Raw genomic sequence first — 27,611 nt, 5'->3', positions numbered from 1 at the left:
TGCAGGGAGCTCACAACTCATGGGCTGAACAGGGCAGGAGACCACTCTTTTCTCTTTAAAGTTTCCCCTAAAAACATTTTCATTCTCACTGCATTTTTTTTTTTCTATAATGAATTTATCTTTTCCTCTGAAAATCAGGTTTCCCCCAGCTGATTTATTTAGTTGTCTAAATTTTTCACTTCTCTGCTTCTGGTCACTAAATCTAATATATTCTGTGGTCTTATGTTTTTCAGTGGAAAAAACTGACTCTTTATCAGTAGCCACTAGAAGGGGAAATGCCATTTTCAATAATCCCCCCACCTCTTCTGATAGAAATCAGCATCTGGGGAAAAAAAGAAAAAAAGAAAAAACACATTGGTTTCCACAAATCTTCATGTCTGCATCCTCCCATGCTTACAAGATGAGGGGGATGGATGAACAACAGCTCTGAAAAGTAAAAAAAAAAAAAATAATGCTGTCTTTTGCATCAGGTGGTATTGAGAATCGGGTAAAGCTCTGAGCCCCGCATCCTCTTCTCTCCTCCCAGAGCCACCAGCCCACCCTGCCTCTCCCAGGAACAAACTCCCCACCACGGCACTGCAGTGAAGTCAGCAGAGGGGTGGTGGGGGTGTTTGAGACGGCAAGAAAATGATGTGAGCATGTTGTGGGGATGTTCTATTAAACTAGTTTGCCCTTTTCTCAAATCTGCGTGCTCAGGGCTTCCCCCCCACCACCACCATAGGGAAGATCATACAGATCTTAAGCATTGAAAGCCTTAAAGACGAGAAAGAGACTGCAATTGCAAGGATTATTTAGCTTTGAGAGGGGAAGCATCAGGATTTAGTTGGGCTTTTTAAGATTATGAAAAGAGCAGGGGAGTTAAGAGAAAGCAAAAAATTTAGAGCACTGAAACAGGTCAGACGTCTATAATCTACCACTACAGGAGGGCAAAGGGCATTTCATGGCAAATTCTAAAAATGGATTCAGTCATGAGTAACTCCTCCTCATAAGCCCCAAAGACAGGTGAGCAAATTGCACTGCTCTCCAGCACTGGCTGCCTTGGCTTCAGCAAGGAGCCTTCCTCCTCCCCGAGCCGCTTTGCCAGGCAACCTGGCGTTTCCCTGGACTTTCACCTCCATCCCAAGCACCAAGGCTGAGGCGGGTGACTGGGCTTAATGGAGCAGCACTTCCATCTGGAAAGGTGAAGCTTGCCTTGCTGAGACAGAGCAGAGAAAAATGGTACAATATAGCACGTCAGATGACTAGGACACTTGGATCGTGGCGAGCACCAGTGGCACTGTTTATTTGCCCTGGCAAAGCAGCTCACGGGGACTCCTGGGACAGACTGGATTAATCTCTGGGGGGGGTTTCTGGTTGAACAACAAAGAAGTGGACTTCCCGCTTGGTGTGCTCCAGAGAAATGAGCACAAGTGTCTTATATGAGGTGGCTAAAATTTAGGGACACAATCCCAACATCTCCTTGGCTGTCATCCCCCACTGAGGGGGGGACACATTTGCAGAAACAGCAGCAAAGTAAGAGATTTCCTCCTCTGAGCGGAAGGGACTCCCACCATGCTCTGACCCCCCTGAGTCCTGGCCTACTCCCTGAGTGGCTCAGAGGGAAGGGGAAGCTTTCCTGGCACACCTTGCGTCCAGGTGAGCTCGGGGGCGGAGGACTGTAGGTAGGCTGTTATTTGCTCTCAGAATCCTCAGACGGAGGAACAGAGCAGGCATTTCAATCCCATACATCTTGAAGCTCTGGACCCAGGCTATTGCCAAACAGCACAGCTCCCAAGAACATATTTCCTTTAAAAAATAAACAAACAACAGAGACTGCACATCAGCCCACAGGAAGGTCCACAGCTCCAGGCCAAGAAAAGCAGCTTACCGAGGCGTTCCTGGCCAGCGATTTCTCCTCTCCTCATTCACGTGCACGCATTTTGCACCAGCTGTGCTAGAGGAAAACCCTGCTGTGATGCAGGTAGAAAAAATTGTTAAAGATTATGCTCGAACCTGCCAGACAATGCAGAATGGCATTATGCAAAAGACAGCAAGGGGATGGCAGCAAGAAAGGTGCTCTGTTACTTTTTATCAAGAATAAAAGGATAAAAGAGTGAACAAAGGGAAAGAGAGGCCTCATGAAGATACAGCTCCTCTTATGCATGTGTCACAATCGTAATACAAACGGTGTCCTAAACCACTGGGGCCAACTACCCTCAGCTGCTGTACAAATGCGGAGTAAGAGAGACCCTGCCCCTGAGAGCTCATCGGTTGGGCTGGGAGTATTGATGGCAAAGCCCCTGTGCTGTATGTGGCTGGCACAGCAATTTCGTCTCTGCACGAAGGGGTGCACAAACCTCCAAGCTAGCACCATCCCAAGTCCACAGCACCACACAGCTCTTCCAGCCCAGGAGATCAAGCTTATTATTTACAAGAGCTTAGTCTGAACAGTCAAAATGAAGGAAAGGGAAACTGAGGCACAGTGCTTACAGCCACACAGCAGGTCAGGGAGGGAAATCACGGACAGTAAGTCCCAATTGAGCACCTTCTCCACATCACCTCTCCACCTTGAGTGAACCCCAGGAGACCAAGAGCAGTTGCACTCATTCTGTTTCTCTTGAATTTAATTCCTTTGTAGATGGACCATGACATGAAACCCAGAAGCTCTTCCTTGCCTGTGGAAGAAGTCAGCTGAATTAAGTCTGCTGGCTTCTTTGCCTCATGTCCCAGGTAGCCGAATAACCAGGCGGTCAGCTCAGAAAGTACTTCAGCAAGCAGGACCAAAGTCTGAGTAACAACACACTAGAAAATTCACAGCAACAGCTAACTGTGAAATCACAAGACACAGCGAAGCAAGGCTGTCCACGTGTTGAAGACAGACAAGAAACCTTCTCTCTGGTGCCCAGTGTCCTACTGACAGTGTCACTGCACCACATCCGAGCCCCAGCAACACCGTAACAGCATTTGCTCTGTGAAGAAGCAACCTGCTTGCACACACCCAGTGCTCATGGCAGGGGAACTGTGATAAAATGATGGATAAAAAGTACTAACTATTTTTATATCAGGCTTCATATTTTTATTCTCCTTGGCATTTCTAAGATCATTTCTACACCATTCATCTCCAAGACTGACCAGCCAGCAGGGAAAGGCAACAAGTTCACACCTTCTCTTCCATTGCTTTGGACCTCAATTCAACAGAGGACTTGATCACCAGAGAGGGGGATTTGGTGAGCCTTAGCCGGTCTTTCAGTACATACCTGTCTGTGGTACAAAAATGATTAGACATCTAATCCTCCTTAAGATTCAGATCTGTCCTCTGCTTAGGCTCTTCTGAAAATCTGCCTAGATGCTTCTCAACATCTACATGTCAAAACATCTTTTCAAATCTGACTTTAGACAAACTACAGTAATGTATAGGCTCAGCTCTACCTGAGCATCACTCTTGAAATCCAAGAGTGAGAAGCATCGTAAGAACTGATAGAGCACCAGGACTCAACTGGTCCACATCAGGAGCTAGATGGGTTGGCAAAGGAAAGCCAGAAGTTTGGGAATTTCATCAGTTACTTGCCCAAAGGTTAATGCAAGTTGAAGACAGCCCACTTCCAGGTTCCTTTCCACATAAACCCAGCAGCGTCTGTACTTGTCCCCCGCAGACGTCTGCTCTATATTATGCAAAGCTCCCAGCACGTCAGGTGCATGTCAAATCACACTGCAAAAGGAATCACACATTGCCTGGATTATTTTCAGCATTATTAATGAATACAGATTGATCAAGGACCAAGAGCTTGTCATCTTCTCAGTGATGGGCAAGAGAAGCTATTCAGGCATAAAGAGAGAAAATACAGAGAAATGAACATACAGGAAAGTGGCTCCATGTTTACAGCTGCCAAGTTTGGGGCTGAGATGCCCAATGACAAAGTGTAGGAGGGCCCAGATTCCCAAGGGCATCTAAGGTTTTGGAGAACTTGGGGACTGAAGAACAATAGTACACAAGGAAAGCAACACACTGCAAAGCCGCCTTCTTCCTCAGTTGCAGGATGGCTGTTGCTGTGAAAGTTCATATTCTAAAACTACAGAAGGCGATGATTTGCTTTCTGTACATCTGTGTCTTCCATGGGTGTTTCTGCACCTAACATCTGCAAAAATTTGGCACTTGTGCGTGCAACATCAGTAATTAGGCACTTGTGTATGCAATGTGTCTGAGGGAGGGAATGTAGGGGCAACAGATAACCTCTACAGTACTTCATGTACTAAAAAAGAGCCTTTGCTGTGGAACAGCTGGAAACATCTCTCTGGGCAAGCTTATCTCCCAGAAGGCATCACTATGGAGCAAAGAAGCAATATGGAAGTAATGACATTATCTGAACTGAAGTGCTGCAGTTGCAATAAGTGAGAGTTCACCTTCATCCTTCAATACAGACTTAGGAAATCCTGGCAAAGCTAGAACCAGGTTAGTGGCGCTCACCTTACACATCACGTCCTCGTGCAGAACACTGTTACAGGGAAGTGTCCCTCAGAGTATCTTTGAATCCTTTCACCAGCACATCCCAGTTTCAAGGTGATAGCTTTGGTCCTTTTAACCTAGGAAAAGGAATAGGTTGATGTGTGGTCAGAAGATAGAAAACAAGGATCAGTTTCCTACGTGGGGTCTTCAGGTCACATGGCACAAAATAAAAGAGATAACACACATGGAAAGGTGGATAGAGCTGTCTTAAAAATTGGCCATTTAACTCATTTTGACTCAATGAGATTGCAGCCACACATCAAATACGCAGGCTGAAGCAAAGCCAGTGCAGTGGTAACTTCTCCCCATCACAAAACCCTGCACTGGCAGGGGTTATTTTGGCCAACATGCAGTGAGTGCTATTGTTTGCCGGCAAAGTGCTGAACCAGAGCTGGGAGACATTGGGTCCACCAAGGCTTTGCCACGAGCACTCTCAACGATCCTGGGCACATGGACACACCTAAGGCCTTTAAATCACTATATTTTCCCCATCCTGAAACAGGCATCAAGACGTCCTTTGCTTACCTTTTCCCTGTTTCAGTTATTACCTCCGTGATCCTGGGATGCTCTTTCCTCTGCAGAGTGCTCAGCTCAGCGAAGCTTCAAACCCACTTGGGACCTCCAATCCACCTAATACATAAATTTAAGAGACAGACTGAAGGTCTGATGAAGTGCTCAGTGAGCTACAGTTAATGGGTGGATGCGCTGTTACTCTGTCTAGGACCAGATCAGGAACCATGCAGCAAACAAGAATAATAGGAATTTAAAAAAGCAATGCACACTCCACAGCCTTCTACGATCTGAAAGGTTAATGCACACAGAAAGGGAGAAATACAATAAAAAGCTCTGGAGCTACAGATTAACTTTCACTTCTCAGAACGTATTATTGTTATTAAGGAAGATATTGAAAGGCAGAAATAGGAGCTAGATGCCCTACTTCCACTGCCTTGCACTGGGAGTTGGGGTTTTGTTTTCTTTTACGCCTTTCAATATCTTCCCCATTTTTTTTCTAACCTGCAGTGAAATGCAAATGACGACAACTTTGATAAGTGGCCTGAAAGCTGAATAATATTGACAGGCAAGGAATCCCCCAGGCTTAAGGCAGGTTGGTGCATTATAAAGCAGCTCCCCTTTACAAAAAAACGCTCTTTCGTATCTGTTGGCCAGCCTGAGTGAGGCAGAGGGCAGCCAAACGCCTGCACCAGGAGATAGCTCCATTTATAATGGTACACCTATTAGGCAACCAATCTGTTTAGCTTGGGTGCTCGTTGTTTATTCAGCTAACGGCGAAAGTTATGTCCACATTGTAGTGTAAATTAAGTATTCTGTTATTTTACAAGGCACAGTAAGTCGGTCAGCCTTAGCCTCAGTAATTAGGGCTTGCTGTTTAATTAATCTCTTGTGGTCACACACATGATACAGCAAACTCTATCGTATTCTCTCTGTTGGTTTACGTGGTAAAGTGAAGAGAAGCTAAGGGAAAGGAGGAGTTAATCCTTTAAGCACATCACTTATTCCCATTGCACAAACATTAAATGAAGTGGGGGGCTGCTCTCTCTCACTGCTGGGAGAACATTTGGGTTACGAGCCAGCGGAACCACTCAGGACATTAGCTCATTGCCCAGGAGACCCATCACACCTCCAGACAGGGGACAGCGCACAACCCACAAGGACTTGCTCCTTGTAAATGGGAAGGAGAGAGCTGCTACACCTTTGGCTTGAGAAATGCTGAGCTAACAGGGCTATGCTTCCTCCTTGCCACAAGCCTACAGCCTCCAAGCCCCCATCTCCGGCAGCTGCAGCCCCAGGGTTGATGCCCACAGACTGCGGTAGCAGAGGGACACCTGGGAAGACACATCCCTGGCAGTGCCATGTCCTTGCCAGGAGCAGCAGCAGCCCAAGGAATATGCAGGGGCCACGTTTCCTCTTGCTGCAGATGCGAGAGCATGAAGGAGCCAGGGCCCCCATGAAGATGACGGGGGAGACAGCGTGCAGCCAAACAGAAACAGGGTAAAGCCTGAAAATCAACCCCCAGGGTCACAGGACAGGGGAAAAAACAAAAACACACACAAACAAACAAAAAACAGTCATTGGACCAAGATTACTGCACTAAAGAGGTAAATAAGAAATCTGAAAATTTTCTTCAGGTAATAGAGCCAGCATAGAGGGGTTAAGAGGATGCAAACTAGTGTCAATCCCAAATACAGAAGCAGGCGATCATCAGCATTTGAAGGTGCTTCTCCCTTTGGCAAGAAGTACCAGCTGCTTGGAGCTAATTCAGGATGCCAAGGAAGGGAGGCTGGAAACTCTATGGAGCAAAGACCGCCATGGAGGGACAGGAGCACACGCTGCACCTGGGCTGGTGGCCAAGGGACAGAAACCCCAGTGAGGGTATGGCCTCCTCAGACTGCCCAGAGCTGCTGGGAAGAAGGTGGTAAGCTGCATTGGAGGAAAACCATTCGCCTACAGCCTCAGCTTCTTCCCCTGCCCAGCCCCACGCTGCCAAGACAGATATCACCCGTGACAGCCAGCCTTTGCAAGGGGGAAATTCCCCATCACAGTCACAAATCTCAACAAGCAGATTAATCGCACAGAAGCCACCCTACAGCCATAGGACAGCGGTGGCTAAACCAGCACAGCGTGAGTTCCCCTCCCCACGGGGTCGCTCGGCCTTTGCACAGGTGGCAGTGGGAGCTGGGGGATCTGGCAGCCGCTTGCTGCAGCTTCGGGATTTTTATCGGGCTCCAGCGCCCTCTGTTCCAGCACGGACAGAACTGAAACTCCTCTCACCCCGCACCGCGTCCCAGACAGGGCTGTGGGTACCACCGACCTGCACCCACGGGCAGGGGAGGGCTTCCCACACCTCTGCAGTCAGGTATCGCCCTGTTTGTCACCTCTGCCTTTGGATCTCCCTGTCCTCATGAGCCAGCATAACCCCTAGCACTCAGCAGGGTGGCCTTACAAATTAAGCAGGTTCCTGGCTTACACAATACTTTTTAAACACTAATGATTTGCCAGGGAAATTGCTGAGGGAGGTTTACAACCACCTGGCCAGCCTGGGGACATCAGCATCAGCATCCGTGCATCAGGAGCATCTCTGCAGACAGCTCAGCTTATGGCTCCATCGGGAGCCCAAGACACAGCCTCAGAGCTGGCACTGGATTTTAGGCAGCTGCCAGTGCCATGCTACACAGCTTCTCCATCCTCAGCACAGGTACACGAGGCTTCTTCAGATATTTATACAGACACTTGGCCACTCCTTGATGATTCCTACAAGCTCTGGGAGTGGGCAGGAGCAGAGCATCCACTGCCCACCACGAGCTCTTCCTCCTTTGATGTTGATCTCAGGGAAGCCAGAGCCCTGCCAGGGCTCTCATCCCTGCAAAGGGGTCCAGCTTCCCCCCCACAACCTGGGACACCCTTCTCCTTCCCGGGGGTCAGGCAACGCAAGAAGCTGGTCTGCACGCCAGGCAGATGCTCCCGTAGCACAGAGCCACTCCTGCAGCTCCTTTCCATGCTCATATGCCAGACTCCATAAACGGGCCAGACTAAACCAGCCGGTCTGTCTCAGCAGAGGAAAGCTGCTAGCATTCATTCAGAAAAGCTTACAGCCGAGCCTCCCAAAGCAACATTACCCCTGCTCTGCATGAGAGAGGTTTCCTCTCAAAAGAGGAGAGGAGAGACTTTGCCCCATGGTAGGTCCATTCAGTCACTCGCAGGGACGAAGGGAGGATTTTCATCCACGTGCTGGCTTCCAGAACTGTAACCTGCTGTAGGTAATTGGGACATCATGTGCCAAATGAGACATTTCTAAAATTTTTAAGGAAAGAATCTAGCTCTTTTTAGAGCAGCTCTCAGAAATGCACATGGGTGAAGCCACTTACTCGGGGATACCTGCTCTGCTCCTTGCTGTTGCAGAGGTGAGCATCTCCACCCAAAGCTGCAACACCCCTGCCCAGCTGCTCCCTAACCTTGGGGGCACCTCAAGTCTTTAAGGCTCCAAGTTTCTACCAGAAAATTTTCCTATGTCTCTAAACACCCACCTCTGGTCATGCCTGAAATTATCCAAGCCTTTGCAATGCCAAGTCAATAAGCCACATGCTCACACTTACAACGAGCAAGCATCATGGATCAGGCACCTCCCTTGCAATGGGATGAACCCTGATAGGAGCTCCCAATGCTCTCATCACTGGGGTACTGTGTCACAGAGGCACCACCACCTCCTCCGACCCAGAAAGTCTTCTAAGACGACCAACCTCAAGGAGGAAGCACGCAGGCTACGACTAGAGGAATGAGCATGATGGAAAACTGTTGAGAACCCAACAGCTATGTCTTTTGGGCAGTTAGTGGAAAAGTTGCACCTTTCTCCATGATATTGCCCCCAGTTGCCCTTTGGGAATCCCCTTCTTAGGCACTTCTCTTCCCTTATACCTGGTAGGTGCCCAGATGCTCAGTAAGGGCCCCCAAAGCTCTAACAGCAACAAAACAAACAAACAAAAAATCAAATGTTATCTACATGGATATATGTATTAAAAAACGTACATATATAATTATAAATGCATGTGTGTATATATATATTTATAGCATAGCACTGGATTCTGTCAGGCCAGGTCTTGTACGCTTCTATCTCAGTACAGATGGAGGGATGGCAGTGTTTCTCTCCGTGATGGGGCTCTTTGGAGGAGACAGTCAAAAATCCCGAAATGCTTCAGTCCTGTTACAAAAGGATTACATAGAACAATAACAGGTCACAACCAGGCATTGGGGACACCATAGCGTCACTCTTCAGGCAGTGACATTACAGGTGGCATCAGGGGCCAGCAGGTGATCCGTATACAACGCATGATAAAACCCTGCTGTAATCATTCAGCATCAGGACACAAGGAGGTGGCATCTCAGGAGCACAGCTCTGATGATTTATGATGCACTCAGGACTCTCCAAAGGCATTATTTATTTGCATTACTGAGAGGACTTAATTATTCCTCCTCACATTAGAGGAGATACTGAGAGCTTCTATTACTGAGAAAATAATTTTAATCAGCAAACAGAGCACATGCCACAACCAAACATTCATCGCAAGAAAGTCAGATGGCTGAAGAGTTCGTACTTCAAACCCTCGCTGTATACAGCTGCGTGTGCCTGAACTGCACAGGCTGACCCATAAACGAGAGAAACTGCCTAAACGTAGCAAAGCTGAGCAAGCTTTTCAGTGCTTAGTGCTGCAGAAGAGGCCCAGCCATGCCAGAAAGTGGGAAATTAAAGGAAGAAACTGCAGCTAACAATTTCACATTGCAAGAAGTGGCAAGAATAGGGGTTAAAAATAATAAAACAAAGCAAAGCAGAATTAAGACCAGGAAGCTCATTTTATTGTCTGAGTTTTGGCAACAAGTAGAGTCCAATGGTCAGAAGGGCCTTGAAGGTATCTGGCAGCTCTTCACAAACACTAAACCTATTGCCAGCTTCTGGAAAACAAGCACACTGTAAACATCTCTAAAGCATTTCCATTTTTAATAATTACTTTAAGGCAAAGTTTCAAAAAGTGTTTTAGCCCAGTGGGATTCTCACAAGCACCTCAGCAACAGGCACCCAATTCCTGGTGAAGGCAGCACTTAACTTACTGCAACATGATTTTCATCTCTAACAGCAACTGAAAGCATGGCAGGCCATGCCTGCTGGTGGTGGTGTAGCTCCCAAGGTGACAGTGACACCAAAGACACAGTGATGAGCACCATCCAAATTGCATGGGGACCATATCTGCTATTTGCAGGCTGGGGCAGTCCAGAAGGTGATGTCCCATCACCAAACACACAACACAGAACCCAGAGGTGACTACAGCCCCTCAAGTGCCGCTGGTTGCTTCCTTCCCCAGGAGCTCACCAGTTAGGCTAATGTGGAGCTCCAAGTCTTTTTTCCTGACTGCTGTTGAAGTTGTTTGCAAGACAAAAACTAATGTCATTAAGAAAACCTGCAGGAATCCAAAGGGAGGTCACGTGTATTTTTAAAAACGGTATTCAAGCCCATGGTTGCATTATGCCTAGTGAGAAAACACTCCTGTGCCATTACTTGGTTTTCTGGGATCAGAGGAATTGCCTATGGTCTTAAAATAACAAAATCTTTCATGATCTGAACCAAAAAAATTTCTAAACCCCACAGTCTCTCTTTCCTTGGAAGTTACCCCATCTCAATCTGCTGCAGGACTTGGACATTTCACGGAGAAAGAAAACCACAAAACTCAGGGACAACTGGTACTCAACACCCAGCTGAGTAAAGCAGGCTGGGTGGAGGCAAGGCCATCCAGCATGAGCAGTCTGCCTTTCATGTTCAGCTGTTTGATGTTTTCTTTAACATCTAAGAAGGCTGTGTGATCATCAGATCAAATGCTTCTTCAGTTAACTAATCTGGGACCTTTAGATGCAACCTGGACTGCTCTTCTCCCCAGGTCAGTTTTCTTCCATGAGCACAGCGGCGGAATGGCCTCTCCCCCCACCCTCCCAGGGAAGAGGCAAGTCCCCATGTTCCTGTCAAATAATGGTGTTCACTATTCAAGTTACTCCTTGGCAAAATACAAATGTACAGCCAGCGTTTTAAATACTGGCATCTCTACAAGTTAAACATAGTAATTACAGCTTGCAAGCATTCAGGGGAGGGACATATTCCTCTGCCAGTGAATGGGGCATTCAGTATCTGCTTGACATCATCTCCTGGAACATGAAAATTAGAGGGATTATCACTTGGGTAGAACAGAAATGTGCATTAATGCCGGTGAGCTGGGTGGTCAGCTCAGCTCCTAGCACTGCTGCCACCCTGCATCCCCATGGGGCCATTTGCTTGAAGCTGCAGAGCAGCCCAATGAGGGCTGAAAGCCAAGACCACCAGGACCAGGAGTCAGTCAATGGCCAGAAGTGGTTGGTGTGCAGTAGACCGAGTTCTTCACACTTTTGAACATAAGGACAGAATTAAGAGCAACAGGAGCTACTGCGGGAGCAGAACTTGATTCATTGAGTATTTGATCTGAGCAAGGTTGATAGTACCTCCTGTATGGGCAGCAAGGTTGTGGCAGTGGCTTCAAGGCATCTCTGACAAGGTCACCGCTTTTTTTTGTGGCCTGAGCTAAGACAGAACAAAGGGGAACAATACATCCTTCTGCCCACACAGCTGCCAGGACCACTACCTGCTCTAAATAGCCCCCTAGCCATCATGGGCAGCAGGGTTGGAGGGGACCACAGCCCAGATGAGCCCCATTGAACCACCCTCCTGGACACAGCAGAGACAGGTCCACTGGCCATTTCTGTGGTGGAAGAGTGGATGACATCAGTTGAGCAAGTAGCCATAATCACAGTTTGATGCTTCCATCCAAAAAACATGCAGAGGAACAGTACACCTTGTAGGAAAGGTGGTTCTCAAAAGCAAGGAGGGCCTGGAGGCATGTTAATAAAAGCCTGGCTTTCTGCTCAGATGCTAACAGCAGCAGAGGGCACAAACAGGGAAAAGTTACAAGCAAAACAAACCACGTATAAATCAGCAAGCCTTGCTGCTACTGATTTACACTATCTGGGAAGAAACAATCTGAAAGGAGCACAGCTATTTTGCCCACTTTGAGGTCTTGCCTCCCTGCCAGGATGGAGGAACAGGCCGCAGGGTAGCTGCGTACAGCTCTGCTCTTCAGTTTATTCCAGGCTCTATCAGTCTCCCCTGCCAAGTCAGCCTGCAGGCACCAGGTCCAGCACCACACTCACACTGCCAGGCATGGTCTTCATCCATCCATTTTCCAACCTTTCCAAGTGCTTCGTTCATTTATACACGAAACCAAGACAAAAATTCAATATTTTAATCAGAAATTGGATGTTTTAGGACTAAAGCAAACAACCAATAACACACAATAACTGAGCAGCCCAGTGCACTGTTTCTCTTTATTGAGGTCTTTACTGTTCCTATTTCAGACAGTTTAATAAAGGATTAGTTCTTGGGAACAGCTGCATTTTTCACTTCACTGAGAAATAAGCACATCAAGCTTATTTTGCTTTGCAAGTGGCACAAAAGCAAAAGAGCTCAATACTTTCCAAGAGAAGCGTTACACGCTCTTGGTGTTTCCTCCTCATCCCACCCTGGAGCCCTGTAAACCCTCTCCTCACTCAGAAGGTGATCCTCTGCCTGCACAAAGCCTGCAAAACCCACATACGGCAGTTTAGGGGTTGCACAGACTAACCCCAAATATCCGTGCAGCTCTGAGCAGCAGCTCCCAAAGCTGGAGGACCATTAGACTGCATCCTGGTTTCTTCCCTCCTTGCCTTCTCCTCTTGCTGTCTACTGAGGACACAGCTGAAAACAACATTTAACATGGCTGCTGGGTTGTCAGTGGCCTGCAGGACACAGCCTGGGCAAGACTGCAATCCGGCAAGTGCTTGGCATCTCTGATCTGGGGGGCCTTTCTCCTGGGACATGAATAAAAACAGCTTCTTAATTAAGTCCTGGGTATTGATTTCATTTTCATCCTATTAACTGCTTCGCCCTACATGTGTTTGCTACACTCTGTAGGATTCCCCTTACCCCCACCCTGTATACATACAAATAGCAAAGATAAAACAGCCTCATTAGGCCTATCTACTCTTCAGGCACCAAGTTGTTTTTTTTTTTTTTTTGCTTTAAAGTGCTCATAAAAGAGCCTCCTTGACAGCTTCCAGGCCTGCATCTCCCCAGCAGGGCTAAGATACACAAACATCAAGAGCTCTGCTACTTTTGAAAGAAAAAGAAAACTCTGCAGAGCGATGAAGAAACCCATCTTCTGGGTAACCTCACACATCTAGCATGGGGTAGGTGATGGGAGCTGGAGGGGTCAGAAAAGCAAAATCCCTAGAGCTAATGCCACATGCTCATCTCTTAAAACAGTAGTAGCAAGAGTTTGTCCTTAAACACTGAGCCCCAGCAGAGCCTGAGCAGCACAAGGTCAGGTCACCCTGTGTGGGAACTGCTTTTTCTGCTAAGAGGAAAAATCAAAGCTTTATTTTGTTTCCCCCCCTACACAAGCAGATATGGGAGAAAGCCTCACCAGTGAGAGAAGCGAGACAAATACCAGGTTAGAGAAAGAAAATATGGAAAAACAGAAGAGTAGAAAGATGATAGATTGAGGAGAGCAAGCAGAAAAACAGCACTTTCCACGATGCTAGAAGAGAAAGGCACTGAAAGATCTGAGAGTTTTGACCGCAGCCTCTGAGGTTATTTGCATCAGTAGCTGCACAGTACATGAACTTGTACGACCACGTGGTCTTTGACCCAAAGAATTCATAATCTAAATTAAGACTTCGCACAAGAAAGGAAAACAACTGGAGGGAAGACATATTTAGACAAAGTCAACAGGGGAGGCATGTAAACATTTTGAAAAAAGAAAGTATTTTCAACTCTTCATTGTTGTTTTTTTTAATGACATCAAAGAAGGGGACTGCAGGGATGGGAGTTGGCTGGGAAGCTCAGGGAAGATGTTCCCTGCAGAAATTAGAGCTGGCAGAGAGATGGTGAGGATAAAGCTCAGACGGGTTGGTCAGGGCTTTACTGCCCGTCCCAGCCTCCATGTATTTGAGCTCCCTTTGATTTTGAGCTGAAATCCCAGGAACTTCTAGCACTCACAACCATGAGTAAATATTTCTGTCATCCAAACCTGGGAACTGGCCTGAAGTGCCGCTGGGTAAAGAAAGCAGCCTGACACTCGTTGGTCTCTTAATACCAAGGGCAACTACTTAAAAGGTCAATGAAGAACAGTCAATAATCTGAACAGTGGATTTAACTTTCTGTAGCATGAATACTTGCTAGCTTTCAAAACCATGGTTAATCACTAAAGACTTCTGGTAAAGCTTCACATTTGGATCTGGGGTTTTTTTCCAAAGCAGAATTGAGTTAGATAATTTGCCTAGTTCTAGGCAGTACTTGGATGTTTACACCGATTTAAGAATTAGCTTGAAAATCGCAATATGTGCCAAGTGGCAGCAAGGACTGACTGCATAAGAGGTATCTGGGCTCTATTTCACAGTCCACATTTTTCTTTCTCTGTTTTGCTTCAAGAAATAAGGTTCAATAACATCAAAACAGCAGGTCCTTAGGTCCAGCCCTCAGCTGGAAGAAGTCATCGTAGACATCGCCGAAGCTGCATTTGCAGATCTGTAGACCAGGCAGCACTTACTTCAACTGAATTAGCAAGAAAGGTCTGGAATGGTTAATTGAAATTATTTAGCCATAATGTTTTGCCCTTCTCCTCTCCCTGGCATAATGTTTTCTAAATTGAATTCCTTTAACAGAATCCAATATGCAGCAAAACTGTTGTTCTAGAGAAATGTAACATTTCAGGTCTGGCCGATGGCCTCCTCCGCAGCGCGAGCAGCTCCCAGAGACCCCTTTTGCATCCCCATCCCCTGCCCAGCACCAGCAGGAGCCAGGCACCGCAGAAGCCGGGTGCCTTTGGTCCGGGTCCATGGGGCAGCAGGATCCCGCGGGCAGCACAGCCATGAGGAAGGCTCAGCACCAGGAGCTCCCCTCGGGCAGCTCATAGCCCTGCGCAGCTCCATCTTCCTTCCCATGCTGGAAGGCCTGAGAAATCTGGGCTTAACCAAGCCACACAGCCCTTGTCTGACTCTTTTCTGCATGCAATTTATGAAGAATTATGGAGACATTGCAAATAACCAGAAAAACTGATTTTGCATAGGCCACTAGACCTTGAGATCCAGGCACCATTGGAAACAACATACGTTTTTACCCACAGGGGAGGTTTCCACACAGTCAGGGCAAACGCGGAGGCAGCACTTTCATGCAACAGCAGAGGGTCTGGCAAGTGCTTTTCCAAGAAACAGAGCTGCAATGCCAGCAGGCAGCTCCCAGTGACAGCACAGGGATGGTCACCTTCCAGGCATACAGAAACACAGCCCTCATAGAAAGCAAGATGCATCAGTCTGCATAAAACTGAAGAACTCTGCACAGAGAAGCCCTTTGAAGTGTCACGCCCCAAAGCCAAGGTCCCTGTATCTGGGGAGGCTGCTTGTCTGCAATAGCAGACGCTACGCTGCTGGGTCTCCTGCTACGGGAGAGCTGGAGAGCCGTACCGGGAGGTCTCCGTGTCCTGGGAGGTGCCCAGCACAGCAGCAAGGGAAGCTGCTAACGATCACAGAGGAACAGGCATTCAGCAGCCACGCCACTGCATTCAGAGCCCACGCAGCCTGCGGGTTTACCACCACCTTCACCAGCAGGTACAGTGCACAGAGAGACAAGGATGGAAAGTCTGCAGGTCCTTCAGTATTCTCTTCCTTTCTCTGCAATAGGTTAATGAAGTTTGCAATAGGACTTTCACAGAAAAAAAAAATTAACTAAAAATATCTGTATCCGCCCAAACAGTCGAGTGTGTTTTCCAGGCTAGTTTTACAGAAAAAGCTTGGTTGCCTTAAAAGCCAATATTATACCAGACTCTTACTTTATCTCCCCCAATGTCTTTGCAAGTTTGGCCCCAAATCCCTGGCTTTCTAGTCTATTTGTCTTCATGTGAGAGCGGGAGGGTCTCCTCTCACAGGCACACACCGGGCCCGGCACAGCAGCACCCACATTAGCTGTTACTGACTGGGGGTGAGGTTTTCAAATGCCTGTAGACAAGTCAGGAGCACAAGGCACCACAAAATCCACTGGGAAGTGTTATTCCCATTTTACTGATGGGAAACTGAGGCAAAGAGATATCTTCCAGCTGACTGGGAAGATGCACTGTGCAGAGGGATGGGTAGGAGGATCCATGCCGCTACTTAAAATGTGCAAACTCCTTAAAACGTACGAAGCCTTCCCACGGGGTGAGTGAGAGGCAAGGCAGGGGATTGCTCATTCACCACCAAACGCAGCCAGCCCTGGGGCAGAGCAGGGCGCATTCGTGTCTCCTAGCTGAGCAATTTAGCAACATTGGAGTTCAGGAAGAGGATTTATACCCGGATTAAGTGCAGGGATACCTTGGGCACAAAGTGCTTCAGCACAAAGTTGCCTGGACCCCTTTTTGCCTCCCATTCAACAGCCAGCAGCTTGGCACTTCCCCACTCCGGCTGCTGCGCTGAGCACCAAGTATCTGTCCAGAGTCATCAACTCCGGCTCTTTCTCCACCCCGAGGTCTACAGCTCCAGCATCCCGTCGGGTACCTCCCTCGAGCCGCTCTCCCCAGAAGAGCTGCGGCTGCTCCCGAGGATTTGCACCGTGGGCAGAAAAGGAGCTCCCTGCCGCAGCAGGCGGGAAAACCCAGGCGATCATCAGCAAAACAAAACGCTTTTGTGCCACAGAAGTTCCTGAACTTCTTCCAACCCAAGTCTGTGTCGAAGGGATGTTCATGATATAAATGAGAATATTCTCCCTAATCCTTTTTTACTCATTTACACAGTCATTTTGCTAAGGTTGCAGGCCATGCTTGCTGTTCACAAATTCCTGAGCAATTTATTCCAGCTATTTTCCTCCAACAGCTGCACAACTAGAGAGAAATTCTCCTCCCAGCAGAAAGGATATTCATCTTACAACATCTGGGTAAAGCTTATCTGCTTATTTGCTGCTCAGAATTATATTTACAGAACACAACAAAGACAAAGCCAAGTGCACTAATTGGTGTTGCTCAGGTGGAGCATTTTCTGCCCACCCTGAGCCCTGCATCAGTGGGGCTTTATACTTTATCTAGTACAAGTGAGCCACACAGAAGGCTTTTATTATGTACCCATCACCACTATTTCACTGCCACTACATTTTCTGAAAGAAGGAAGAAAAACCTCAGTGATTTCTTGCATGTTGTGCTGCTTTTCAAACAAGGACTGCTGATTTTTTTTTTTTAAGCTCATTACAAATCACAGACAAATACATCACCATTTAAATCAGCCTTGCTCTGAAAACACAGATGGAGGCTCCTTCAGAGGAGAGGGGAAGCTATCGATAATCAGGTGCTTTACACCCTCAGCACAGCGGGCCCAGGCACCCACCTGCCTGGCTCTCAAGGCACGAGCATGATGCAGTAAGCACCCCCCCCTCCCAGCAGAGAGGACTTCTAGCCCCAAAAAATCTTTATATTTTCCACCTTATCAAAACCACAAATCCTCATCTTACCTCTACTCCTGCTTATTTAGTCAGAGAGCATCCCACCAACCCCATGCTCAACCAGCAGAGCCCAGGGCAGGCACCAGCAGACAGCTCCCCAGCACTGGGGCTTTAAAGCATCCCCGAAGGGCAGCAGCAGCTGGGATGGGCATTAATTTGCCTGTAACGAGGGTCAGCTGGTAACGCTTACCCTTTCCTTGGGGAAGGGAAAAACATCCCAAATGCAAAAGGCAGCTGTAGTTCCTTTGGTGTCCCCACAGCTCTGTCCCTGCCCTGCTCCCCCGCCACCTCCTTAAAATTAACTCAGCCCAAAATGCGCTTGGCTCTGCCTGGGCTTAGAGGCGTTTTATGCCTTTTGCAAACCCACCCTCAGCGGTCAACGTAGGATCCATACGTGTCCAACGCTTTCTATTCCTGCAGCAGCGTTAAAGACTTCTGCAGCCAGGAAAGTTGGCAAATGGATCCCTCTTAAAATAGCCAGCCCTTTTCCTAATGTAATCTCTTGTCATTCTTGTTAGATAGCGGAGCTCCAAGTATTTGAACAAAGCCTTGGCTTACTGTGCTGATGCCCTGCTCCTATCTTGTCAGCTGGGGAAGTTCGCTGTAACGATGAGTTTAATCCCAGCCAAACATCAGGCTGTGATGGCTTCATAACAGCGTTGGCAGCCCTGGGGCACGAACCCCTGATCCCAGCAGGTCTAGGGAGGAGCAAGGGCAAGGGCCTGGGCGTTCATCTTAGGTACGTGCAAACCCTTCAGGCCTCCAAGAGAAAGGATGGCGAAGAGCTGCTTAACAAACCCAAAAGTGTTTTGGCCACCTTTGCTAGTGCTGAGCCCGTGCCGATCAGGGTGTAACGTGGTCGGGGCTCTCTCATTGCCTGAGTTTTCCTCCCTCCACTTCCTCACCCACCCCAGAGGGGCTGGAGGGCATTTATTCATTATAAATACAACATTTCCAGGCACGGGGGCATTTCCTTGCTCCAAGGGTCGCTGGGTTCCGTTTGATGCTGCAGTCAGAGCAGAGGTAACCCAAGGGTTCGGCTCTGCCCGAGCTCTCGGAGAAGCGAGGCTCGCCAGGCCGGGTACAAAGCCCTTGGTAGCTGGGGCCGGGTCTCGGCGGGGAGGGCCCCATCCTGCACAGGAGCAGCAGGTCACACCACGTGCTGCTCGGCACAGCGCCAGGGCTTTGGTTTCTCTTGGCACCGCGCTGCCGTTCCCCAGCCGCGCTGATGGGTGCCGTCACCTTCTACAGCACGCAGGTGCATCCAGCAAGGCATCACCCCCTCCGTGTCTTTCACCCAGCACCACCAGCAAAGTGGGAGCCCCAGCAGTTGCTTAATGCAGCCATCAGGTGCCGAGTCCTCTTTAATGACTCTCACACCAGTTAAACAGAAATCAAAAGGCAGAGTCGAGCAGGAAAACTCAAGTGTGAGGCTGACCTTGTTCAACCTCCCCCTCCCAATTAAAACAGCAGCTTCGCACCTCTGCTGACAGGCAGCGTTAAGTAATATTTGCTTTTTCTGGGCATTTACTCCATTAGTGCTATTGTCTGGGGAAGGGACGGGAGGGCTGAGCCCGTCCTTCCCCCGGCATCAACACCTCTCCCCTCGCCTGCTTCATCGCTCCGTCCCGTCTGCAGATTTTAGCCTGAACCTCAGGCTGACGCGCGGCTCTCAGAGCTGGCAGCCAGGACATCGAGGCCTTTCCCTGCCAACAGTGACAGCGCCCGTGGCTTTTCATCCTGCCCCGTAGCACCAGAAAGGAAATTAAAAGGGCGATAAGGGAGCTCTTTAGGCAGACGAGGGAATATGCTGTGCTATCAGTGAGATAAACTAATATTTCTTCCAGCTCTGGCAAAGGCTCAGGAATGAGACGTGGGGTGAAATCGTGCATTTGTAGAGATTTTATAACTCTTAGCTGCCGCTCCCGGGTTCCAGGATAACCATCGCCCTCACTCACATTTCCTCAGCGAGGGAGGTCAGCGCTGCGGGATGAAGGGAGAGGTGGAGTCTATAAAGAGGAGAAGCCGGATCAGCTCCAGTATTTCAGGGTAGTTTTGTGGCTTCACTGGGCCCGTTCAGCTGCAGGACGACGGACACTGCCTTTTGGGTGCCTGTCTAACACCCCGCCGCGTCCAGCAGCCCCCGGAGAGACGAGCCAGCACAAGCCCACCGGCTCCACGACCTGCTCAGTGCGCAGAGGGTTTGCCCAGGGAAATGCTGCGTGATCCCATGCGGCTGGATTTGATCCATCCACGTCTCATCCGTTGGCCCCGGAGCAGGTGAGCGGCCCCCGTACGATGCTCCCCTATAGCTATGGGGGGGGGGGGGGGTGATGCCCACCAAGAGCAGGGTGCAGGATGGAGGTGGGCACAAAGGACCCCAGCTCAGCACCACAGCCTGGGCCCCCAACAAGGCACCCTGAATTGCCCGGCCCTGCTCCAGTAGTGAATTAGCACATCCCCCCCATGCGCCCTGAGCTGTGAGTGCACTGCAGCACCCCAAAAAGGGCCGTGGCACCCTGTCCCACAGAGCCAGCGCTGTGCACAGGACCCAGCTCGGTGCAGACCCACCACACACCCCCTCCACCTTGGCCTGGGGGTCCGCAACCTTCACTGGGGGAAAAAGAAGGGGAGCAGGGATGTCCCACGCATGGAAGAAGAGCGGCATCTCCTCTAGCTCTGTGAAATCAGGGGGTTTGCCTTGTTACCCTCATCCCAGCTGCGTGGGCGAGGATGGGATGCTGTGGGATGCACAAGATCCCCCCACAGCTCAGCCCCGCACCCGGCCTCAGCTCAGCACCCAAATCCAGCATTCAGCCCCGGTTCTGCTCCCTGGGACGGCTGCGTGACCATAGGGATGTCCCAAAGCATCGCACGCCAAGTGCCAAAATCCCCAGGAAAAGGCCAATGAATGATCGAAGGTTTCTTTGCATCTTCAGTGGAGCCAAGGGGAGGCTCCCATCCCTGCGCAGGCGGCTGCGAGGCCTCGTGTCTCACTTGGTGGCAGCTGAAAAGGAAAAGAAATCCTCCCGTGCTGGTAACTGCCACGAGCAAAGTGACTACGGCTGCTCGAGAGCAAAGCCTGGAGCAGATGCTCCTGCTGCATTAAAAGAAAAGAAATCTCTCTCTCAAACAAAAGCAAAATCAGAGCTACAGACACCTCCTCAGGCAGCCCGAGGTGTGCACCGCGAAGGCTTGGCACCAGCGGTGCAGAAGGAGCCATCCATTAGTGACAGAGCAGCTTTGCTTCGGGGCAAAATATTAACATTGAAATCATTGCATCCTTTGAAATGAAGCATCTCAGCAAGCCGCTGCCCCCAGTCGAGCGGGGTCGGCAGAGCGGCCGAGGTGGCTTCGCCCACGTACCCTGACCCCGGAGCCCCCGGCTCCACGCCGGCTGTTTCAGGGGAGCACGGGGCAGCAAGGGGCCTTTCGCCTCCCCCGTCCCTGGAGCAGCCGCCGAGCTGGGGCCCACCGGCCTCGCGGGAATTCCTGTTAAAACAGACAGCCCTTCTCCGCTCATCCTCGCCTGTGGAAATGTGGTGGGGCAGTACATGTGTATATTTAATTTGCAGTTATTTGCACAGAAAAGCAATGGCATCACCCAAGGGCGTGACTACGTGCAAGCCGGCAGTGTTCCACCTCCACCCATCTCCGCCGGCTGCAAATCCTCTCTGCACCCAGGCCCAGCATCGTGCGACCCCACGCGCCACCGCAAACACGGGCGTTTCCCCCCTCAACCCCAGGAAATAACCCATTTCGGGAAAGCTATGTTCAGGGATTAGAGTTCTCTGGGGGTTTTCCACTTCTCACCTTCAATTAAAGCATATTATGTTCATTATAATGTTTAATTATACAATATTGGAATGTATTATTATAATTAGCATTAGCCTGTAGTTAAATGGTCTCGATGTGCAAGGGCACGTGGGTGCCTTCAAGGGCCCTGCTCGCCTTCCCCGGCAGCTCTGGCTATTCCTAACGGCACCCGTTGCAATTCCAGTGGCCAACCCATCATTTCTCATCAAACAAAACCAGCCCAACCCAACCCAAAGGCAGCATATTTTATCAACCAACGGCCTTCAAGCCGCCCAGCCTGTGGCTGAGGATGATGAGGGCATCTCTGGGGCTCTGCAGGCAACGAAGGCTCCTGCCAAGCGGACAAGAGGTGGGTGAGCGTGCAAGACCATGGCCGAAGCGCTCCCCGCTCCTCCCGCCCCCGGCTGGCATCGGGCCGGGCTTTTCCTACCATTTATGAATATTTTTATGAGCTATCGACTGGCAGTGACTCAGTTGCTTATTTTCCCCGACGCGGCGGGTTGCCGGCGAAGGTGCGCGGTGGCTGTGCTTAGTCACGCAGCCGCGGCAGCCCCCACCCGGCACCCCGGGACTCGGGGGGACCCCGGCACCGCTCCCCCGGGACTTGCACCCCGCAGCAGCCCCCAAACCCAGCCCCTGCCCCGGCTGGAGCTGCTGGCCCAGCCAAAAACCCGCAGAGCCTTGCTGTTCCTCCCGTGACAGGGAACGTCCCGGGGAGTGCTCGCGGGTGGGAGATTCTCCCCCTCGCCCCTTTCCTTGGCCTTTTTTAATGAATTTTCTTTAATCGCCTCCGCGCAGGCGATGGGGAGGCATCACGGGCCTCTGCCCGCGGTGGGTACCAGCTCCGCCCGCCTCGCAGCGAGTCCAGGCCCCCCAGTACCATGCCTTTAAGACTGGGGGATGCTCCAAAACTTAAAAACCAACCCCAAACCCGCCCAGAACAAAGAGCGAACAGTCAGGCTGCTTCTCCCTTGCTTGGAAGCGTGTGGGGGGAGTTTCTTAATTTTCCTTCTAAGCCCAGGATGAGAGGTGCCATCGCCCCCGGCCTCGCAGACAAAAAGGCCAAACTCCTTTTAAAGCACTTTTTTTTTTTTTCTTTTTTTATTGATTTCATTGAAAACAGAACAAGAAAATGATCAGAGCCAAAAGACTGCTCCTTTAAAACTGTCAAAAACATTAACAGAAAAAAAAATAATAATAATAAACATGACGGCATTATGAATGTTCTAGAAGAGATGAACAAAAAAAACTGTTACTGCACTAATTACAGTATTTAAAGATATATGCAAAAAAAAAAAAATTAAGATAATGACCTGCCCAGCCACCACACAAAAGGTGATGGCAAATTTATTCACACTACAATACTAACAATTTAAAAAAAGTTTTGTGTTTTTTTCCTGCATTTTTATACTAAAATCACTTTGTTCTTTTTATACAATTGATAGTTTATATTCACGTGGTGAGCAAAAATCACACCAGAATCAGCACCGTTTTGTTTTGTGGTTTCTTTTTGTTGTTGGTTTTTTTTTTTTGTGTGTGGTTTTTTTTTTTCTTTTTAATGCTAAGTCCCCAATGTTTCGGTAATGGTAAAAAATAAATCAGTTTATTGAAACCTCATAGCGTGTGGCTTAAAAATTAATCGAAGGTGCCCAGCGTTGAGAAAAGTGATGGGAACAGACGAGCTGGTGGCATCTGGGATCTTCTCGCTGCAACATGTCCTGTCTGCTGTTCGCCCCAGCCGGCGGACGCGAGTCGAGGTTCTCTATAATATATATATCATTCGCTTTATTTTTAAAAAAAAAGAAAAACTGATTTTCTTAAGAAGTTAGTGTCTTGTACAATCCCCTTCAAGCTTCCCTCTCTAAAACGGCTACTGCGACGGGGCGAGGGAAATCCTTCCACGGATGAACCGAACACTGAGACAGTAACACGGCCAAGCGGCGCAGACGAGAGCTGGTTTGTAACGGAGAAAGCCCGGGATGGAGCGGGGCCTTAAGGGAAGCATCTCTGGTCGGCTCGGGAGAGAGCCAGGGACCAAGGGGGTTACAAGGACTGTGGGTTTCTTCTCAGCAGAAGAGAAAAAAGCCTGTGGATTTGGTAACAAGGAGGGTATTTGTTAGAAACGCCCTCTAGCTCCTAGGGAAAGGCCCCACCGCAACGTCCTGCGAGATGTGGGAGAAATTCATGATTAAAAAAAAAAAAAAAAAAAACAACCCAACCAAAAAACCAAACAAACCAACAAAAACCAACCAGCAGAACCTGCCCTGGGGCTGTGCCAAGCAAACCCAAATGCCAGCACCTCCCTCTCCCTCCCCGCTCCCCCCGGCTTTTAGAAAGAAAGTCCCATCAAGTATTCAAAGTTTATTACAAGTGAACTGGAGATGACTTGGCATGAGTGATCCATTCAATTAACAATAGTTGGAGGACGGGCGGCTCTCCCTTGGCTCTGACAACACTTAGCACATTAAGAGACGGAGGCCAGGACAGCTCCCATGGAAAAAAAACGCAACAGCCACCCCTCCACACGCAACTGTGAAAACCAGCAGCTTTCCAGGACCAGGGAGGGAAGAACAACATCATGGAGGCGGGATTTGCTTTTACTTATTCCTCAAGTAACAGTCGGTGGCACAGCCCTAAGTGTCACAAACCCTTGGCTTTCCTTGAGCGGCTTTGTTTTTTTTTTTTTTTTCTTTTTCTCTGTAAATGGAAATTCAGACAGTATGTGAATCTATAGGGTTAAAACAAGTCAGTCTCTGGGGAGCGGAGCCTCAAAAGGGGCCGGCTGCCGTGGCAGAGCTGGTGTCGGGGAGCCCGTTTTCCTGCGTGTCCTGGGACGAGGTGCTCGCCTGCCGCTGGGCCAGCGCTGAGCTCGAGTGTTTGCACTTGGGTGAACCGCACTGACAGCTGAAATATTTGCCTTTGATGTCCCAGAACCTGTCTCCGTAGTCAAAGCTGTAAGAGAGAGACAGAGACGGGGTCACTGCAAAGCAGAGCATGCAGGAGCAGAAGGGACCGTGCAGCGGCGCAGGACGCCAGGGTCAGCCATCTTTGGTGCCGCCACAATTTGGGTTTTTGCAAAGCTTCAGGGGATGGAACGCGGTTGCAGGATCCCCAGGAGACCCTGTGGACACGGCCCAGGGAGCAAAGGGATGGAGCGAACCAGCTCGGGAGCAGCAGAGCTTTTGTCCCTCTGCGCTCCATCCTTCCCCGAGCGAGGCGGTGGCTCCCGCGGGAAGGACAGCCCCGGGCACAGCACCTACCCGATTTCTTCTCCAGCTTCTATGTGCCTCGTGCTGAAGAAGGCGATCCTGGGAAAGCGGAGGTCCTGATGCGACATGAAGACTCGCACCGGGATGAGGTTTGGCTCGCAGAGGTGGTTGATAAAGCGGCTGATGTTGCCATAGAAACGGGCATCTATGCAGTACACCTCTCCATCCTAGAGGAGACAGGTTGCATCTTTCATTAGATGAGGTTGGGTTTACTATTATTACTGCTACTTGTTTAAAAAACAAAACAAAACAAAACAAACAAAACCAAATGACCAAACTATTGGTCATTCCACTAAAACTCTGGAGGGCTTCAAGAAGAACCACCACCAGGGCAGGACGCCCACTGTGCGGTTAAAAGGACTAAACACACACACTTGCATATTCAACAGTACTCTGACAACCCAGTTTTCTGTGGGGCACTCTGCCCCCACAAGCCCAAAGACCTTTTAAAATGCCCCTGACACCAGCTGGCACACCGGTTCTCCCCAGCCCTGCTCTGCTAAAGCTCCAGTCTGGCACAGCGGGATCGACCTTTGGTGCAGACGAACACCTTATGGGTAAGAGCCACTGGACAGGGGAGAAGGCATCTGTTCTGTCCTCTAATTGAACGTGACAGCTAGGAAACACAAAGCCAGAGCCTCAAGAAAACGCAGGTTTTTGCAGATAAACGTGAAAGTGAGAACACAGAAATTCCCTTTCCAGAGAGCAGTAATATATTGTTTTCCTTGAAAATAAAAGAACCCCCCTCAGGGCTCTTTTATTCCAGCAGAGAATGACTGTGCAAAGCAGAGACTTTAATTACAGAAGATAATTTCAGTTGCAGAGAGGCCAAAAGCAAAAGGATCCATTAGCGGTGCTCAAACTCCCCTTTGGGCAAGCACCTTGCAATCGTTAATGGATGAGCTGTGCCAGATCACACCGCCCGACTGGTGCAGGAGGCCAGGGAAGATGTCCCAGCGACTGGAGCGACGGCGTCACCCCACATGGTCCCATATCACACGCAATGTTACCAGCTCTTATTTCAATTAGAAGTAATTCCCATCACCCCCTCACTTTCATCCACGGAAATGCCATGGTTGGTGAGGACAACGTTACCCACTACCACATCTAGTGACCATCTGGAAAGATCTGAGCTCTCCACCATGCAAGTCAAGATGTGTTTCTAGAGAAAGGAGCCTGCTGCCTTGACCAACACAGGCAGCATCCTCACTGTGAAGCTGCTGAGGAGGACAAGGCCCAAAGCAAACTGCTTCCCACCTTGCTATGAGGGTATTGGGAACCTAAGAGTCACACAGTGGCAAGTAGAGAGGAAGAGGAGAAACCATGAACCTGCTCTGGGGCGAGATGAGTCTCCTTCTCAAGAGTGGGAAGGCACCAGGGTTTCTGAGAAGGGAGGGAGCCCAGAGAAAGCCCTTCTTGCCTGCAGGCAGGCAGGGTCACACGGATGCAGCAGAGTGCAGCCCCGACCGCTGCCTCTCCTCGATGGAGCACAGCAGGGCCAAGTGCGTGAGCACGGACTGCAGAGGATGGGCCTGCACGTGGGAAAGGGGTGGCTGAACACAAACAGAAAGCAACCGCAGCAGCTAAAACTCAACCTCGTCCTTCCCAGAAATAGCACGGTTTTTTCCAGTTCTCCAGTACAGAGACAAGAAACTTATCCCTCGAACCAGTGGAAGCCCAGGGAGCATCTGTTATGCTATGCCTTCCTCCTGGAAACCCAGCAATGGCAGTAAGTTTTGGCTGTTCGATGTTCGCCCCGTTTCAGACACAGGATGGGATGTGACTGCAGGACCTGGCACGCTGAACGATTCACCATGCACGTGGCCTTGAGTGACAACTCAAGGTACAGGGACATCAGAAATGATGTCCCCAGCTACTGTCTTTCACTACAGCACAAGCCCATCCAGGCCGCTCCTTCGAGACGCACCAGCACCCCAAGGCCATCCCTCCCAGGGTTGGGGTTCACACTCTTAACTTCCCATCACTCAGGAGGCCACGGGACCCGGCTGGCGCTGCCCCACGCTCCTCCACCCATCCCGATGGGCTTCTTTCAGTGATCACTCAATGACTTGGTGCCTGCTTTCCTACAGATGCTCCGCTTTGAAGAACCCCTGAAAAAAGACAATGCGCTTGCACCTGTACTTAGGTCTCCCTCCCGGCTTCACTAAAGGCTTCATAAGAGCAAACGCAGAGGTTGTCCCTCAAGGCAGGCAGCCAGGGGCTGACCCAAAGGCAAGGCACAGCCCAGGTGGGCTCTTGCTCGTATACGTACAAACCAGGTTGAAGTCCCAGCTGCTTTTCAACTTCTTAATTACAGTTTGACCCCTCTGTTTTCAGACTGACTACAAGACTCTACTTGCCTTTTTTCAGTTGTTGAATGTGTGTTGCTTTAAGACCAAAAAAAAAAAAACCAAACTCAAAGTTTCTTTGTCATTAGCTGATGACAGAAACAAGACAGAGACTGCTTCACAGCTTTCCTTGGAAGCCACCCCACTCCTCTGAGTCCCCAGCTCACCTCTCCCCTCCTTCCCCAAACAAAGTCTGAAGTGATGGCCTTGCTTAAAAGCTTTAGATCGCACTTTTCAAAGCAAGATTTCTGCTCTGAGACAGCCCTCCGCAGAGCAACGCAGGATAACTACCAGCAGAACAAGCCTCAGGTCCCTGCCAGGGTATCTGATGGATCCCTTTATAAGCGAACAAGGTTTTTTTCAATCTTCCAACTCATCTTTTTATGAAAAACTTAGAGAGCTGCCAATCAACACAGCTGCAAGCCTGCAGATATACACCTGAGTATCAAAAACTGAACAACTGAACTCAGGATGCCCAAACAGATTTGACAGAGGAGCATCTTGCATCAAAACTGGTGTGGGCAGCACACGCTGCGGTGGCCCAGCGCCGCTGGGCTCTGTTACCATTTTAACAAGCCCTAAGCCCTACCTCAACCACTCTGTATTTTTAC

General features: G+C 49.5%; 1 protein-coding gene and 1 long non-coding RNA gene across 22 annotated transcripts in view; both read right to left on the bottom strand.

Moving 5' to 3' along the window:
• LOC148056206 (uncharacterized) lies at nucleotides 1-17,646 on the bottom strand. 6 transcript variants are annotated; one of them, XR_015703749.1, is made up of 8 exons: nucleotides 17,577-17,646; nucleotides 5,009-5,113; nucleotides 4,445-4,560; nucleotides 3,544-3,688; nucleotides 3,031-3,236; nucleotides 1,868-1,949; nucleotides 1,625-1,785; nucleotides 1-426 (listed from the first exon to the last, which is right to left on the bottom strand). It is a non-coding gene; the product is annotated as an uncharacterized LOC148056206 (long non-coding RNA). The 6 variants fall into 6 exon arrangements; XR_015703751.1 differs by having other exon boundaries at nucleotides 1-322; XR_015703752.1 differs by lacking the exon at nucleotides 1,625-1,785 and having other exon boundaries at nucleotides 1-322.
• Nucleotides 17,647-23,729: 6,083 nt separating this feature from the next.
• The window catches only part of EHMT1 (euchromatic histone lysine methyltransferase 1), a 121,575-nt gene continuing 117,693 nt past the window's right edge, over nucleotides 23,730-27,611 (bottom strand). For all 16 annotated transcript variants that reach the window (XM_087753177.1, XM_087753186.1, XM_087753180.1 and 13 more), the window contains 2 exons: nucleotides 24,644-24,819; nucleotides 23,730-24,335 (listed from right to left, as the gene is read on the bottom strand). In XM_087753177.1, the coding sequence (XP_087609303.1) occupies nucleotides 24,152-24,335; nucleotides 24,644-24,819 (360 nt within the window). In that variant the 3' untranslated portion in view covers nucleotides 23,730-24,151. The remainder of the gene's footprint in view (nucleotides 24,336-24,643; nucleotides 24,820-27,611) is intronic.

Source organism: Nipponia nippon, unplaced genomic scaffold (genome assembly GCF_047370975.1).
Source record: "Nipponia nippon isolate SJK-2023a ecotype South Korea unplaced genomic scaffold, ASM4737097v1 scaffold_16, whole genome shotgun sequence".
NCBI lineage: Eukaryota > Metazoa > Chordata > Aves > Pelecaniformes > Threskiornithidae > Nipponia > Nipponia nippon.
This window is presented reverse-complemented; position numbering and strand designations above follow the sequence as displayed.